The sequence below is a fragment of the Phasianus colchicus genome, chromosome 18, assembly GCF_987193195.1.
Source record: "Phasianus colchicus chromosome 18, bPhaCol1.hap1.1, whole genome shotgun sequence".
In the NCBI taxonomy this organism is placed as follows: Eukaryota; Metazoa; Chordata; class Aves; order Galliformes; family Phasianidae; genus Phasianus; species Phasianus colchicus.
In genome coordinates this window covers 8,713,109-8,729,388 of record NC_143453.1, presented here as the reverse complement: position 1 = coordinate 8,729,388, position 16,280 = coordinate 8,713,109, and the positions used below count along the sequence as shown (strand labels likewise).

The 16,280-nt window shown below is 55.1% G+C and overlaps 1 protein-coding gene across 16 annotated transcripts in view; it reads left to right on the top strand.

The window, feature by feature from the left end:
- NCOR2 (nuclear receptor corepressor 2) overlaps positions 1 to 16,280 on the top strand; it is a 164,481-nt gene that overhangs the window by 135,641 nt on the left and 12,560 nt on the right. For all 16 annotated transcript variants that reach the window (XM_090120774.1, XM_031592681.2, XM_031592680.2 and 13 more), the window contains 15 exons: positions 2,954 to 3,109; positions 3,624 to 3,763; positions 3,835 to 3,940; positions 4,574 to 4,678; positions 5,221 to 5,324; positions 7,080 to 7,230; positions 9,929 to 10,081; positions 10,423 to 10,509; positions 10,916 to 11,193; positions 12,142 to 12,505; positions 14,441 to 14,668; positions 14,832 to 15,077; positions 15,185 to 15,334; positions 15,771 to 15,905; positions 16,018 to 16,180. In XM_090120774.1, the coding sequence (XP_089976900.1) occupies positions 2,954 to 3,109; positions 3,624 to 3,763; positions 3,835 to 3,940; positions 4,574 to 4,678; positions 5,221 to 5,324; positions 7,080 to 7,230; positions 9,929 to 10,081; positions 10,423 to 10,509; positions 10,916 to 11,193; positions 12,142 to 12,505; positions 14,441 to 14,668; positions 14,832 to 15,077; positions 15,185 to 15,334; positions 15,771 to 15,905; positions 16,018 to 16,180 (2,566 nt within the window). The remainder of the gene's footprint in view (positions 1 to 2,953; positions 3,110 to 3,623; positions 3,764 to 3,834; positions 3,941 to 4,573; positions 4,679 to 5,220; positions 5,325 to 7,079; positions 7,231 to 9,928; positions 10,082 to 10,422; positions 10,510 to 10,915; positions 11,194 to 12,141; positions 12,506 to 14,440; positions 14,669 to 14,831; positions 15,078 to 15,184; positions 15,335 to 15,770; positions 15,906 to 16,017; positions 16,181 to 16,280) is intronic.

Below are 16,280 nucleotides of genomic sequence, written 5' to 3'. Positions count from 1 at the left end.
TGGGCTTTGTGGGTGCTGCCCCCAGTCCTAGGATAGAAGTGCAGGAAGATGGGGCTGGAGGAGACTGGCCCTGGCTCTGCGCTGTGATCTGTGCTGGAAAATGGGTCCCCAAGTTCAGCTCTGGCAGCTGGGATCTCAGCACCCTGCAGTGTGTCCTGGCCCGAGCGTTCTTCCAGCAGCCACGTCCCATCGGGCAGAAGGACGTGCTTGCAGAAGGAGTTGGTTTCTGGGTCTTTGCCAATTCTTCTTTCTTTCCTTAAACAACAAATAGCACTGTGTGCATTTTGCCCTCCAGGACGTTTTGCATAGAAGCCAGGAAGGGGACTGCTCACCTTGAAAGCAGGGAGTTTCCTATGAGTCACGGTGTTGCCACCCATGAAGTGCCATCTCCAGCTGATCCCATCCTGCTGTGCCTGCTGCCTGGGCAGAGCACCTCCCTCAGCTGGGTTTCATTTCTTCCTGCACTGCAGTCCTGTGCAGATCTTGCACAGCTCAGCTTCCCACTGGGCTGTGTGGCACAGGAGCATTGTTCTGTTCTGCGACTGAGCAGAACACCTCAGTCTCCAAACCCTTCGTACCCATGAATCAGTGTCATTAAGTCTGGAAAAGACCACTAATATCCCCAACCCAGCCCTGATCACATCCTCAGTGCCACATCTCCATTGTTCTTGACCACCTGGGCAGCCTGTGCCAGAGCCTCACCACTCTCAGAAATTTTTCCTCATAACCAGTCTGAACTTCTCCTGGTCCAATTTAAGGCCGTTACTTGTTTGCGTGCTATTACCACCATGGGTCTGGGTTGCGTGTGGACCCTTGGGAACCTTCTGTGTTTAGAGTGTAAATGTATCTCCATGTGAAAATGAGCAGCTTTGTGCTGAGAGTCACCTCGAGGGGAGAAACCAAGAGCCCAGAGCCCTGTTTCAGTACGGGTATGGATTTGGGTGGTGGCTCAGTGCTGTCCCTGCCTGCGGGATCCAGGGCTGGTGGTGAGAGATCCAGGTAGCGCTGGGAGATGTGTGTACCAAGGGAGCCCCTTCCTTCCCCTGCATCTGGATAGAGCTCCACGTCTCCACACCTGGGCTATTGTGCTCTCACATCACACTGGAGTTGCACTCGATGATCCTTTATGAACCCCTTCCAATTCAGGGTATTCAGTGATTGTATGACGGTACTGCACGGGAAGCTCCAGCCCCGCAGGCCTCCACCAGGGCAGCCATAGTGAAGAGCAGCAGCAGGTCCTCCCACTGCCCCCGGCCTGCTGAGGCCCCGCTCGATAAGAGCTTCAACTCTCGCAGCCGCTGCGGGGATCAGCGTCCTTCGCACCGTTTTGGCTCCGCTTCAAAGCAAAGTCTTGCACACATCCTGGCTGAGGCGTTGGCTGCCTCGCGGCCCCTGGCTGGGACAGTATCTCCTTGGAGGGCAGCCAGGCCCCCGCCGTGCCTCCCCGGCCCCAGGCAGGACGCGCCACGCAGCCCCGCCGGGTCTCGCCGCCGGGCAGACGGATCTCTCCCCCCGTTGCCTTCAGGCATATCTTCGGTTATCGCCCGGCGGTTGGAAAGCGGGCGGTTTGTTTTGTGTTGATTTAGTTGGGTTTCAGTTGGCCTTTGTAGGAGATGGAGAGCCAAGAGCATTAATTTGGATGACGGATCGTATAAACTCTGACTCCTTCGCTTCGATTCCAGGGGTTTGATAAACGGTTATAGGAACTCTCTCTTCCCTGTGTAAGTGCTATTTTATCAAAGCCGGCTGAGTTATAGCCGCCCTCTAATGCGGGGGCAATTAAGAACTGGCCGCATTTCACAGCCCCAGAGGCACAGAGGGGAGGGAGCAGCACCATGGGGCTGGGGAGGACGTGGCTCAGCTGGGGTGTGTGGGGCCGTGGCTGGGAGAGCACCGCCAGCCCCGATGTCCCAGCGCCTTCCAGCCCTCAGATCAGCCCTGGGAGCTGGGAGAAAATCAGGGAATGCTCAGAGACCCAGCGTGGGATCTTGAGGAGGGAAGATGCTCAGACACCTCTGTGTACTGAGAATGGATTTCTTGCCTCACCGAAGAGGACAAGAATAATCTCCCAGCTTCTGAGTACACTGAGCATTAATAATGATAATGCAGTAAAGCCTCATTAAATTGGGCCTCTGATAATCTACTTGCCCTATTATTAGGCTTAGCAGAATTCAGGCATCTATTTTTATCAGAAATTGATGGGTAAAGGCTGGGTGCACTTGTGACTGCCATTGTTTACTGCCCAGTTTCTAATTTCTGGTCGATGCAGACGTTACGCCGGTGGGTCTGGCAAAGGAGGAGGACAGTGCGAAATTAAGCGTTTATTGATTAAAAGCAAATCCTACCAAACCTACCTGGGATCTGTTCCAAAAAGACTGCCTCATCTGTCTGCTCAGCACAGTATCCTCAGTGAGGATGCACCTGGGATGGAGCTGGCACAGATAAAGCTATTTTCTTGCACCCCACAGGGTGCTCAGGTCAAGAGGGAACAACTCCTCCACCACCAGACACCTCTGGGCCTCAGATCAACTTTCCTATAGTTGGGGTGAACCCAGCCTGGCTTCTAGTACACCTGACCCAGCGAACTTGAGGAAGCTGCCCTGCCTCCAGCCCAGCTGCTAGGCAGCAAGGTGGCATCCAGCCATCCCACAGAGCCCATCCTGATCTTCATTTGCCTTTGACACTCCAGTAAAGCATGCTTGTCCACGTGCTAGGAGAACATCTGTGCATTATTTCCTCTTCATCCAACAAGCTGACACCTTTCTTTCTGGCCCCTCCAGCAGGCTGCAAATGGGTTGTCACTGGCGAGCCAGCCCCTGGTGGTACCAGTTAGGAGTGTGAGCCCGGGGAAGGCTGTTTCACCTCCACATGGATGGCTGCTGCTTTCTGAATCTCCATCAGTCAGTCTGTGGATTGCCACTGAACAAAGTGTTTGTTTCTGTTTTCTCTGCAGAAAAGTCCGTGCATTTCCCATCCATCGCAGAGGCTCAGAAGCTGGGCACGGAGCCGCCGCCCACCTCGTGCTGGCCCCCCGTCCTGTCCTACTCCCGGGATGTGATAAAAACCTCTCCCCAGGCAGAGCCCCACCTGTTCCAGTATAACCCACCAGGCACGTGAGATCACGTGGTGCCCTGACCCAGGGCAGAGGGGCAGAGCTGTGATCGCAGCTGGCATCATGTGCTGCTCTCCTAAGTCAGTGCAGCTCTTTTCTTTTTGGGTAGGAGAGGGCTTGGCAGAAAGCTGCCACCTCTTGCTTTGCTCCAGCACAGGGCAGCTTCCCTGCTGCTGGTGGGGCAGGCTGAAGGCAGTAGGCAGGGCTCCTGACTCCCACCAGGATGGATTAGGGATGTTATTTGTCCCAGGGTACCATGAGTGTTCCCTGAACCACCCTTGGCACCATCATGGGGGTTTCAGCCCTCGCTCTGCTGTGCCTCTTTGGCTGGAGAGCACACAGCTTGGATACAGAACCAAAGGGAAAGAGGCAATAATTCAAACAATAACAGTGGTTTTCAAAGTGATTGTGCTGCTTGGATCCTGGAGCAGGGTCACCCTGTTCATGCCCTGTTCTCTCACTTGCCCATTGTTTTCCCATGGTCGTGCTAACACTCGTGTTTCCCACACAGGACACCCTATCCCACTCAACCTGCACGAAAGCTCCCGCTCAGGGCTGCAGAGGCTGGCAGGCATCTCCAACCCTCCTCCCCTCATCTCCTCCACCAAGCATCCCTCTGTGCTGGAGAGACCTGTCGGCTCCATCTCCCAGGTATGGGGTTGGGTGTGGGCAGTGGGGACACATCACTGGGCCACCCCCTGACCTCCCCTCTCACACTGCAGGGAATGCCCATCCAGCTCCACACACCCTACAGCTCCGAGCACGCAAAAGTTCCCGTCGGCTCCATCACCATGGGCCTGCCCCTGACAATGGATCCCAAGAAACTGGGTAAGGAATGAGGGGGTGGTGAATGCTGTCTTGCAGGTCATAGCAATGAAGTGCAGAAGGAAGAGACCTGATCCAAGGATGGAAAGAATAATGTTTTGGGAGAACAAAGCCAGGCATTGACAGGGGCTGCTCAGGGAAATGGTGGAGTCACTGTCCCTGGAGATGTTTAGGAACTGCAGAGATGTGACACTGAGGAACATGGTCTGTGGGCATGGCGGGGTTGGGTTGGTGGGTGGACCAGGTGACCTTAGTTGTCCTTTCCAACCTTAAACATTCTGTGATTCTGTATGTGCAGTGTAGGAAAGCACAATTTGGTCAGGAACACTTCCCAGGCTATAAATACCACCTGGCTCACACTGGGATTGAAGGAAGGAAATCTGTTGCCACTCCTCAGGCTGGTAGGATAAAGAGTGAATGGCCTGAAGTGAACAAAGAAAGTGCTTAGTTTGCATATTTGGAAGCATTTCTTTACAGCAGAAGGAGATGGGCAAGGGGCCACGTCTGGAGGGGCAAACGCATGCCAGCTCCACACTGCAACCCCTGAAGGCACATTGATGGCTGTGAGCACGGGAGGTGCCAGCAGGAGGCTGGGGAAGATGAAAGCCACACTGACCTGTGCTTCATGTTTTCCAGTGCCTTTTCCTGGAGTAAAGCAGGAACAACTCTCTCCCAGAAGCCAGGCCAGCCAGCCTGAAAGCCTGGTGATGCAGCCGGCCCCAGAGGGCTCCGTCCTGCGGGGTGAGCATGCTGCTGTGTCCTGGTGTGGGAGGGAGGGGAATGCTCCACTGCCACACTGCCCATGGCTGCTGTGAGGCTTCTGGGGGGATTTCTGGGTTTCCCTTTTTTCTTCCCCCATAGCTGTGCAGAGGAAAATAAATACAAAGGTGTTGTTTGTACACGATTTAAGTAATTCTGGTTTGTGAGCTCTCCCAAGTTTGTGCAGCCATATGCAGAGTGCACGATGCCTTGGCTCCAGCCCAGCACAAATAACACACAAATGAACTCAAACCACCCTGAGCTGCATCTCTCTGGAGATCTCTGATCGCATCAGGAGAAGCTGAGACATGCTGTGCTTTCTCCCAGGCCCATCAATCTGCCCAGCTCCACTGTGAATGCAGCATGGAAATGGGAGCTTCAAAATAACGGCTCCTTGCACTTCTCAGCCCCATGGCTGCATCCCTTAGGGGACAGGGTGGGGAGGGCTCTGCAGGAGGGCTTTCCACACTTCATTTTTCTGACCACAAATCCAGCTTCCAGTTCACCATCTTTATGTCCTGCAGGTACATCCCTCAGCTCTGCCTCTGGAGGGAGCATCACCAAGGGGACACCCACATCCAGACCCCCTCCAGAGTCGCCCATCACGTACCGAGGCTCCATCACACATGTAGGTCCCTCGTCTCTGTCGGGCTTTGCTTACCTGGGTGCTGCTCATTGGGCACGTGGCACGGGACTGAGCAACACAGGGAAGCATCACAGCTCCCTTGCAGACAGCCTCAGCCTGGCGTGGCACCAGCCCCATGCTGTGAGAAGGGCAGAGCTTAGCAATGCACGTCTGATTTCCCCCATTGAATTTAGTAGCTGTGAGGAGCACAGGCAAAAGCAGCTTTAAATGGCTCTGAGAAAGTAATCCTGCCAGGGCAAGAAGTGGTGAGGAGGAGGAGATGGGTGGAAGGCTCTGCCCAGGCAGAGGGAGGGGAGGCTGCGGGGTGCATGTCAGGTAACGAGCTCTGCTGCCAGCACTGTGCTGCTCTGTGGGTCCTGCCCAAGGGCTCTCTTGAGCAGAATGATGCTTTGGCCTTAATCTCCACCATCCATCTTTAGAAGAGCAGCTGGCAAGCGGGCAATAGTTTTTGCAGCGTGAGTTATTGCTCATCTGGTTACGGAGCGGAGAGCATAAAAAAAAAAGTCATCTGTTTCCCTTAGGGATTTTATCTGGCCATCATTCAGCTATTTAAAGCCACTCGTGCTCAGATTTTTGCATGCTTCTTTCAAGTAGGGTGACCGTGTCCCTTTTGGCCCTGGGGACCTCCACCTAAATCCTGGCTCAGAGCAAAAGCTTCTCCTGCCTGGTGCCCCACATCCAGCAGCTGCCAGGGCTGGAAGTGACACAGCAGAGCAGTGCATCCCCCTGTGTGCCCCTGCAGCAGCAAGGAACAGTCATGGAGGCCTGGAGCACTAGTTCAGACAGTGAGCAGAGTTTAAGATACTGTGTTATATCCAGCTATTTGATCCACCTACATTCCTTTGTTTTCACTTGGGATTGGAGGTACCAAGCCCAGAGTGAGAGGGCACTGCCATCCCCAGTGTGCAGATGGAGTGCCCGGCCCTGCAGCAGCCCCCAGTGCTGTCGCTGATATTTGATCTTGCATTACTCATCCAGTTTGCAGGAGGCAGGTCTTGAATAGACGGTCTCTGCTCTGAAGCCATCTGTTATCACTTGCTCTCAAATCCTCTCTGAGCACGTCCACGGAAGGAAGATGACTTTACCTGAGGCTGGGAACACCAGCACCGGCTGTACCCTGCACGCCAGCAGTCGGAGCACTGAGCCTGGCTGCTGCAGTGGGGTTTTGTGGACTGGTGTTGCTCAGATGGCTTTGTGCAGAGCACAGGCATCTCCACATTGGTGTAGGGGAACAGTCTGCAGAATCTCAGAACACCCACAAAGCTGGTGTTTCTAACTTGCCTTCTCTAAGGCCAGTTAGGCTCAGAATGGGTGCGGGTCAGTCATCACAGGTGTTCCCTGCCATGGGGCAGGGGGACTGCTGCTCCCACTTGGCACCGAGCAGGTTGTGATGGCAGAGGGATGTTAATGGGCTGCAGCATTTCCAAGGACACCCAGCTCTGGGTATTGTGAAGGGGAGCCCCCTGGAGCACAGTGCCTGCCATTCCCCTGCTGTCCTCACCCGTGCCTCTTCCCAGCAGCCTCCTCCAGCTCACGTACCTCCTTACCGCTCCTCGTTATTGTCCTCATCAATAATTAAGCCGCAGGTTTCTCGCTGATGGCTGTCAGGAAGCGGAGGCCGGGCGCGCTCTCCTCCGCTCAGCTTCCCCGGTGGAACAGAGTGTTCCTGTGTGCGAGCGCACTGCTTGCTTAATTGCTTGTGACACTGTTAAATATGGATCTTGGTGGCTTTCCAAGGGCACCCCAGCAGAAGTGCTGTACAAAGGAACCATTACCAGGATAATCGGAGAAGACAGCCCCAGCAGAGCGGAGAAAGTGAGAGAGGATGCCATGCCAAAAGGACATGTCATTTACGAGGGGAAGAAAGGCCACGTGCTGTCCTATGATGGTAAGTCGCAACCCTCGGCCTTTTGGGGGCAGGTGCTGGAGGGCTGTGCAGCGGTGCTGGGAGTCAGGAGTTGTGTGGGGAAAGGCCACGAAGTGAGGTGGGGTGACCTCATGGGTTCACTTCCAGTCTGGTTTTTCTCGTGCTCCACCACACCTCCCTACAGCTGGGCTTCCCTCTGTCTCATGTTGTGCTTTTGCCTTGGTCATGGTGTTATTGGCCCCATCGTGGTGCACTGTGCTAAAAGAGGATCCTCAAGATCTTAGGCCAGAGCAGAGCCTAAAGAACCTATGAGATGGAGGCAAGTCAGGTAGCTTGGCATAAAGATATTGGGACATCAGGCTTCCTCCTTGGGATGTCTTGGGCACAGCAGCACCGTGGCTCTGTTTCCCTGTGGCAAATAGGAGTTGGTGGCTCACTGTCCATCAAGAGCTTGGCCCTGTGTCCTTCCCACATGGCCTGTGTGACAGCCAGCAGCAGAGCAGCACAGCACACTGAGCAGCACAGACAGATGCTGCCTCGCTCACAGAGCTGTCTGCATGCCGTGCTGGGGCTCCTGTGCCTCCGGCTGCTGGCGCCCAGTCCTGTGTGTTGGGAAGGGCAGCACTGGCGTGTGACACAAATTGAACTGTGTTAGGGGTTGGCAACAAGTCAGCCCCCAGCTCCCCTGGCTCCGGGGCAGAGTGGAGGTGCCACTTGGTAGTGGGCTGACCCCTGGCTGCTCAGAGAGTGGTGAGATGCAGAACTGACAAAAAAAAAATGTTGGCCAGCAGCTTTGCTGAGGATGGTGCTGCTGTTGGGAGGGCTCAGCACGCCCTGCAGATGCTGCACTCAGACCCCCTGCACAGGAACATTGCCATGGGAGGTGCCGGAGCTGTGTTAGCAGCATCAGCACGCAGCCAGCAGCTGCTCTGTGCCTCTGTGCCTGCTCAGCAGACAGCAGCGCTGCCCATAAGGGCTCGTCTTCAGGCTGTGGTGGCCTCCATGGGAAATAAGCAGATGTTCATCTCCAGTGAAGCTAGGAATGCCTGCTGTGCTCTCCTTGGGCCGGGATAAAAGCAGCTAGAGGAACTGGGCTCTGGCTTTGGCATGGCATGGCCATCTCACAGGGCTGCATCACTTCTCTTCTGAGTCAGATTTACAGAGATGAGTAAGGACCAGATCCTGCTCTCGGTCACCTCAGTGCTGTGCTCGCACGCCTGCAGCCCTAAGAGGGCAGGAGCTGCTTCCATCCTGCTGGGTCAGCCCAGCCCATGGGCGAAGATGCTGGGCTCCTGCTGTGCCACATCCCTGCAGGTGGCTGCAGGGCCTCTGAGGGCAGGGCTGTGCCATGTGGAAGCCGCCTCATCCCACGGCCTCCCATGTTTGCTGTCAACTCTGCCCCAGATGAGAGGTGTCACCACGCAGGCGTCTGTCTGTGCACCCTTTGGGACAGTTGGCAGTGCTGCTGCCAGGCACAGCACAGGAAGCGCTCTGGGACTTGTTGTGCAAGCAGCTATTTCCATCTCCTTCACAGGGGCTTCGTGTCCCCAGCTGTGGCCATCTCCTCTCTCCCTGCCCTTTAGGGTGTGGAGGAATTAATGCCTTCCCTCCAAACAACCTACTACACGCTCCATAGCATCGATCTGACCTTAAGCCATCCCAGCCCCACTGCCTGGCTCCTTCCTGCAGCCAAAGAGTTAAAAAAATGAACAAACAAACAACAAAAAAAAGAAGTAAGAAAAATGAAATTGTTGTTGATGATGAATTTTGGCAAGCCGAAAAAAAATTGCAAATTCTTTAGTGTCACGAGGGTGCTTAAAATAAAAGAGCTGTAATGAGGCGAGATCCTGCAGCATGTGCAGGCTGAATTGTGCTAGATTGGTTATTCTCATTCTGCATATGATTGCGGATGGTTGCTGCGAGGCAGGGACGTGGCTTTGGAGTGGTTTTCTTTCTGTTCAGTCTCTCTCCTTCCCGGGTACAAAGGGGACCGCATCCCCTCTGCAGGGCACAGATGTGCTGTGCTGGGGGAGTGGCTGCGTGCAGTGCTTGCTGCTTTCTGAGCACCCCCAGTTCTTTGCCCTTGAATGAAGCTGGATTGAAGGCTCAGGGCTGAACCACCTTTTGTCCCTGTGCCCACAGCCCCAAACCCCGTCTGCATCCCAACTCCAGTTTGCAGCAGAATTGGCTCCAGGTTTGGGTGAGCACACAGTCTGTGCTCTGCGGTCACTGCAGTGCTGCCCCATCATGGCGCTGACGTGTGGGATTTTCACTGTCTGTCCCAGTCCTTGTGTGCACTCATTGCTGTTTCAGAGGAACTCTCTGCTTTGCCTCTCCCCTCTCTTGTTTTTCTCACCCAGGGAGTGTCTCGGCAAATGTTAAGACTGGAGAGGATCCCAAACAGTAGGTGTCTAATAAAAATGAAAACAAACAGCAAAACTTCCCGGAACTACAGGGTTGAGCTCAGTGGAAGTGCAGCTGCCGACACAGGGGCTGGCCCCAAGCTGTCCCCTGCCTGCATCAGGGAGGGAGCAGAACGCAGTGGGGAGGATGCTCTACCCACACAGGAGGCACAGATCTGGAATCAGAGCAGGCAGGGAGGGGGAGCCAGCAGCTGGATTTCTTGGACGCCAACCTCATGCAGCGTTTCTTGCGTTGCCAAGCAGTGGCTGCTGTTCGGGTGGGGGTCTGATGTTGCTTCTCGATGTTCCCATTCCAGGTGGAGTTGCTGCTTCTCAGTGTCCCAAAGAAGACAGCAGGAGCTCAGGAGGTTCACATGAGCCCACAGGAACCAAGCGGACCTACGATATGATGGAGGGGAGGATCAGCCGTGGCTTGTCGTCCCGGGATCCACTGTCTGCCAGCATTGAAGGTGGGTGTGGGGAAAGCTTTTCACCCATGTTGCGTCTGCAGAGACCCCATCTTGCCTCTTGCCTACATATCACACCTTCCCATGCCTGGCCATGGTTTGCTGGGACCCTGTTGCACATCCCAGCAGGACAGCATGGCAGAACAGGGGCACAGACCAGCCTGTGCGCCTTTGGCTTCTGTCCTGGTGTACCAATTTCAGGACTACAAAAACGGAAGCGCATGTAAAAAGAGAAATCAAGTCATTTAGAAACTTCCCAGCGTCCTGGCAGTGCTGTCGTTATACACTGGTTTTATATGAACTTCGGTGCCACAACCCAAGTTTCCCCCCATGATCTATTCTAGGTCTCATGGGTCGAGCCATCCCTCCAGACCGACACAGTCCCCATAACCTGAAGGAGCAGCACCACATCCGGGGCTCCATCACACAAGGTGAGGCTGCAGCAGGGCAGGGCCATGGCCAACAGTAACATAGGGAAGTCTCACAGACACAGCCCCTTGTTCCTGTGGTCAGGTTAGGGCAGGAGGAACCCACAGTGCGTATATTGGGGTCCAGCTGCAATTGTGAGAGATTTTCAGTTGTGCTCAGTTTCTACCAGTCTGCAGTCAGGAGTAGCATTCCCATTGACTGGCACAAAGGCAGAAGGCAGGTGGTACAAAATGAGCCCAGAAAATGGTGGTGGAGAGTCCTGTTGTATCAGTGATGTAGCTGCATGTGTTTGGTTGAGTAGCAGTCCTTGCGTTACATGTGTTAACTGGAAGCCCCTTGGACTGAGCATCCCCATGGGGATGGTGTATGGCTGGGAATCATGCTCAGTTTGTTTGCTTGGGGCTGCAGGAATACCTCGGTCCTACGTGGAGGCCCATGAGGACTACCTCAGAAGAGAAGCCAAACAGCTCAAGAGGGAAAACACTCCACCACGGGACTTATCCGATGCGTACAAGGTCAGGTCTCATGAGGGCCTTACTCCCCTGAAAATGAAGCCAGCCCACGAAGGCCTGGTGGCCACAGTGAAGGAAGCAGGGAGGTCAATCCATGAGATCCCCCGAGAGGAGCTGAGGCGGACACCTGACATCTCTCTGACGAGGCCTCTGAAGGAAGGCTCCATCACACAGGTGAGCATGTGGGCGAGCAGCAGGTGGGCTCGGGCCTATTCAGCCTGCTGTGCTTGTAGGGCACTGCTTCCAAAGCAAAGGGGGAGAAGAGGGGGCTCTAGGGCTCGGTCGGCAATCAGTAGAATCACAGAATCACAGAATCACAGTAGATGGGCTCTGCCTGAGTATAGGTTCCCCTTCCCATCCTCCAGTGTATAAATGCAGTACCTCAGACTCCCTGGCATGCTGAGAAGGCGATGCCCTGTCCACGCACACTGGAGCAGACACATTTGGCTCATGTTCAAGGCCAAAGTCAACATGGTGCCCTCAGCAGCTGTGACTCTGTTTGTGCACAGCTTCGGTCTCCTCCCTGTATGGGCAAGTGTCAATTCAGCGAGGCCAGTATTTAGGATGAAGTGTGGCATGCTGTCTCCTGTTGGGCTGCAAATATTTGCAAGGTTCCCATGGCACCTCGCAGTCCTACCTCATTTCACAGCATGTGTAGGAGAGGCGTGATGGGCACAGCCAGCCTTCAGTGGTGACTCATCTCCATCTTGTTGGAGCACAACAAGACATGCAGAACGGGCACTCCACCCTGCCTGTTTCCATGCAGTGCTGCTATCTCTGCTTTGTGGATGGCTCTTGCCATTTGACCAACTAAACTGATGTCTCTGGTGTACTGACCTACTGGAGCGGGAAGCATGAGTCCCACTGAAGCTTGGTGGGGTGTTGAATGTTAGGAATTTCTTTTTCCTCAGAAAGAGCAGTCAGGCACTGGCACAGGCTGCCCAGGGAAGTGCTGGGGTCACCATGCCTGGCGGTGGCCAAGAACCTTGGGGACGTGGCTAGTGGGCATGGAGGGGAAGGGCTGGGGTTGGAGTTGAGGATCTTAGAGATCTTTTCCAACCTCAGTGATTCTGTAATTCTGCTATACGCCCCTTTGACACCCCATGTGCCTTGTGACCCCAGGGTACCCCACTGAAGTACGACAGCGGCTCTTCCTCATCGAGTACCAAAAAGCACGACGTGCGGTCCATCATTGGCAGTCCTGGGAGGACTTTTCACTCTGTGCACTCACTGGATGTCATACAAGACCCAAGGAATCTGGAGAGAGCTTACGAAGAAAGCCTGAAAAACAGGCCGAGCCCAGTGACCAACTCGGGTGGCTCAATTGCCAGAGGAGCTCCTGTGATTGTACCTGAGCCAGGAAAGCCCCACCAGAGTGCCCTCGCCTACGAGGACCACCAGACTGGTCACAGCACGGCCTTCAGCAGCCACTTGCACAGAGGGTCTCCGGTCTCCACAAGGGAATCCACACCACGGCAGCATGAAGGTAACTGCCAACTTTGTGTTTGGTGCTGGGATTTACAGCAGGGCACGTGGGAAGTCACTGCTGACCTCACCTGTTCCCAGCAAGTGCTTGTCTGACCTGTTCTGTTCCAGCACCCACTCCTGCCTGCAGCCAAGGCTGACTCGTGGGAGCGGGGGCTGCTGCCCTCCTGTGAGTCTTCCTTGTGCCAGACTTGGCCCTGGGAACTCCTCTTTCTGAAGGTGGTCAGGAGAGCAGTGCTCTTATGGAGGGGATTTTCACCTTTTTCACCAATCTGGTGAAATGAAATGGAAATGTGATGTGTTTATCCATCACCTCTGCACCTCACCTCTGCAAGTGGCCTCTGCCCATAGAGCCAGGCAGTGATCTGCTGGGATGCATTCAGAACCAGAGCACAGAATGTCCCTGGCATTACAGCATGGCGAGAGGCAGTGCAGATCCCATTCCATAGGACACTGCCTATCAGGCCTGCTAGCTATGGGTAACTGCAGCAGCCTGGGGGCATTGCTTTCCTCCAGCTTTGTGGCAGTGTTTGGGGGATGTTTTCATCTCCCACCTGCAAATCCTTGTCCTACACCAACAGTCTTATGATTTGGGGGTGTGCGGCACAAGACACCGCAATCTGCCAGAAACCAATGCCAGGATGCAGCTCTACTGAAGGACCATAAATTTGGGCTGCACATAGCAGAGCTCTCCAAAAATCTTCTAGCATCACTCATGGCCAAATGATGAGGTTCTGGGTACATCTGGGATCTCCATGGTCAGCTCATCCCTTTGCTCTGCTATTTTTCCAGTGAGGTCCATCACTTTGGGAAAGCCTTCAGCTGCTTTGCAGCTGATGAGATTTGCACATATGGTGAGGATGGAACGGGGGAGGCAGCACCCAGGCTGTGGGGAGGGATCCCAAGGGGAAAATAAGTGTTCCTGCAAAACACCAGCAGGGAAGCGGATTCCTACATTATTGGGCTCATGGGAAGGCATGGGCTGGCTCTTTTTTCTGAATGGTTCTGGGCTCATATCTGTGCAATTTAGTGCAAGAGAAGTGTGTTCACGCTGCTTTGGGGTGACTATCAGTTGCTGTCCACACTGTTGTTACAGTTGTGAACTGGTGACCCTTGTCCCGGGTGGGGTGAGAAGTGCCACCAATGTCCAGCACAGGTTGGGAGAGCCAAGAAAAGGCCCTGACATCCCTCCAAATTCACTGTGAGCATTGGGCAAGAGCTGACAGGGCAGCCTGAACCCTTTGAACTGTGTTTCGTCACTGTGGCCGGGAGTTTCTGGGGCTGCTGACTTTCATCGCTGGGTGCAAACATCCCCAAAACGCTGCCTGCAAATTGCAGGTTGCACGAGGTGGAGGAATGGGAAAGTCCTGTCCTACTGCTCCTTGCATCTGTGGCTCCACTCCCCACTTGGAAGAACTGCCTGTGCATGGCCTCCCTTTGGGGATGGAAAACAAGGCCATCTGTCTGTCCCTCCCTGTGCAGATGCTGCACTGAACCATGCATAGGACTGGCACGGGTCCTTCAGGACCATATTCAGTGCTGTCGTAGCAAAGCCCAGCGTACTGCACCTGGTGCCTTTGCCCTGTCCCAGTCCTGTGCTCGTGGGACAGTTTGAATGCTAGAAGGAGAGAGCGGGATGCCAAAGGGAGAGGTCCAGGCTGCATGTGACGCAGGCAGTGAAGGGTGGGAGCCCCTCTCCATGTCTCATGGGGCACAGATGGGCTGGGAGACGCTTCTCCTGCGTGCAACCAGGGCTTGGCTGCCTTGGTGTTGGTGGTGTAATGTGGCATGGCAGCACAGCAAAGAGGAAAGGTCCCTCGAGTTCAGGGAGAGCTGTGGGTGTCCCCTGAGGACACACTTGGCTCAAGGCACCCCTCAGAGACATGGTTTGGCTGCACTGCTTTGTCTCTGACTCATTTCCTTCTGCTCGCTGCAGGGAGCATCACTGCTGGGAAACCAGTGTCCCAGGACAGAAAAATCACCCCCACATCAAGAGAGCTCACCAACTCCAAGTCTCCACATGCCCCTGTGCCCGACCACCACCACCCCATCTCCCCCTACGAGCACCTGCTGCGTGGTGTGAGTGGGGTTGATTTGTATCGAGGACACATCCCACTGGCTTTTGACCCTGCTGCCATCCCGAGGGGAATCCAACTGGAAGCAGGTACCATTGGCAGGGGGGATAGTTGTCTTGGGATTGTGCTCCAAAACCTAAGGCTATGCCAAGAAAAAGCACTGCTTTAGGTTTAGTTGTGGTAGATGTGATACCTCCCAGAAACCATTCCTTGGGAAGCACCGCATCATGTCTCCATCCTTTTCTCTCCCAGCCGCTGCTTACTACCTGCCGAGACATCTGGCTCCGAGCCCCACGTACCCCCACCTCTACCCCCCGTACCTCATCCGGGGGTACACGGACACGGCCGCCATGGAGAACCGACAGACCATCATCAATGACTACATCACGTCGCAGCAGATGCACCACAACGCCGCAGCCACGGCCATGGCGCAGCGGGCAGACATGCTGCGTGGCCTGTCGCCCCGTGAGCCCTCGCTCGCCCTCAACTATGCAGCAGGTCCTCCCCATCCAGGAGGGTTTGGGGCTGTTCCCACGTTTTGGGAGCTGGGGTCAAGTAACAATGGCTCGCTGTCACCCTGACAGTGCTCTCGCTTCTCTCTCCAGGAATCATTGACCTGTCCCAAGTGCCACACCTGCCTGTCCTCGTGCCCCCCACCCCTGGCACCTCTGCCACCTCCATGGACCGCATCACCTACATTCCCGGCCCCCCCCAGACCTTCAGCAGCCGGCACAGCAGCTCCCCGCTCTCCCCAGGTAATGCTGCAGGTTTCTTTTCTCAGGGGAAAGTGATTGGGCAGGATTCCTTCAAACAATTCAAGGCCCTGAACTCAGCATGCTGGAAACACTGGGGATCCCAAATCCTTTCCCACCCAGCGACCAGGACTCCTTCACAACAGCTCCTCCAGTTCTGCTGTGGGGAGGTTCATTGCTTTTCCTCCTCCTTCCCCAGAGTGGCAGCTGGCAAACAGCTCTGTGAAAGGTCAGACCCAGGAGATGTCACCAGGACTACTACTGTGATTTTCCTGGGTTTTGTCACTCAGGTCACTCCGGTCTGTCCTGTTCCAGGTGACCTTGGATGGAGCCATCTCTTATCTGCTCTGCAGACTCAGCAATGTGAAGGACAGGCAGCATTCCCTGTGGAGAGTGACTCTGTTTGCAGCCCTTTCACTGCCTTTCTGTTGGGTTTCAGGAGGTCCCACGCACTTGACCAAACAGTCGGGATCGTCAGAGCGGGAACGAGATCGGGAGCGTGAACGTGAGAGGGAGCGTGAAAAATCCATCCTAGTATCCACCACGGTGGAGCACGCGCCTATCTGGAGACCTGGTAGGCGGGGGGGGTGGGGGGTGGTTGGCACCACGCCTTGGGGCCTTGCTGGGTGGAGGTGGGGTTGGGACTCCAGAATGAAGGGTTGAAGTCCTTGGCTGTCTGCCCCCAGGTACAGAGCAGTCCAGTAGCCGTTCCTCCTCGCACTCTCACAGCCACCAGCACTCTCCCGTCTCGCCCCGCACCCACGAGACCATCCAGCAGCGCCCCAGCGTGCTCCACAACACGAGCATGAAGATCATCTCCTCGGAGACCCCCACTCCTTCCGTCCTGCGGTACGTCCCCACACACCGTCCTGCCTCTGGCCTTGGGATGGATGTGCTTGCTCATTATTAAGCATCTCGTGGGCACCTTGGAGATGCAGAAGGGTTGTTT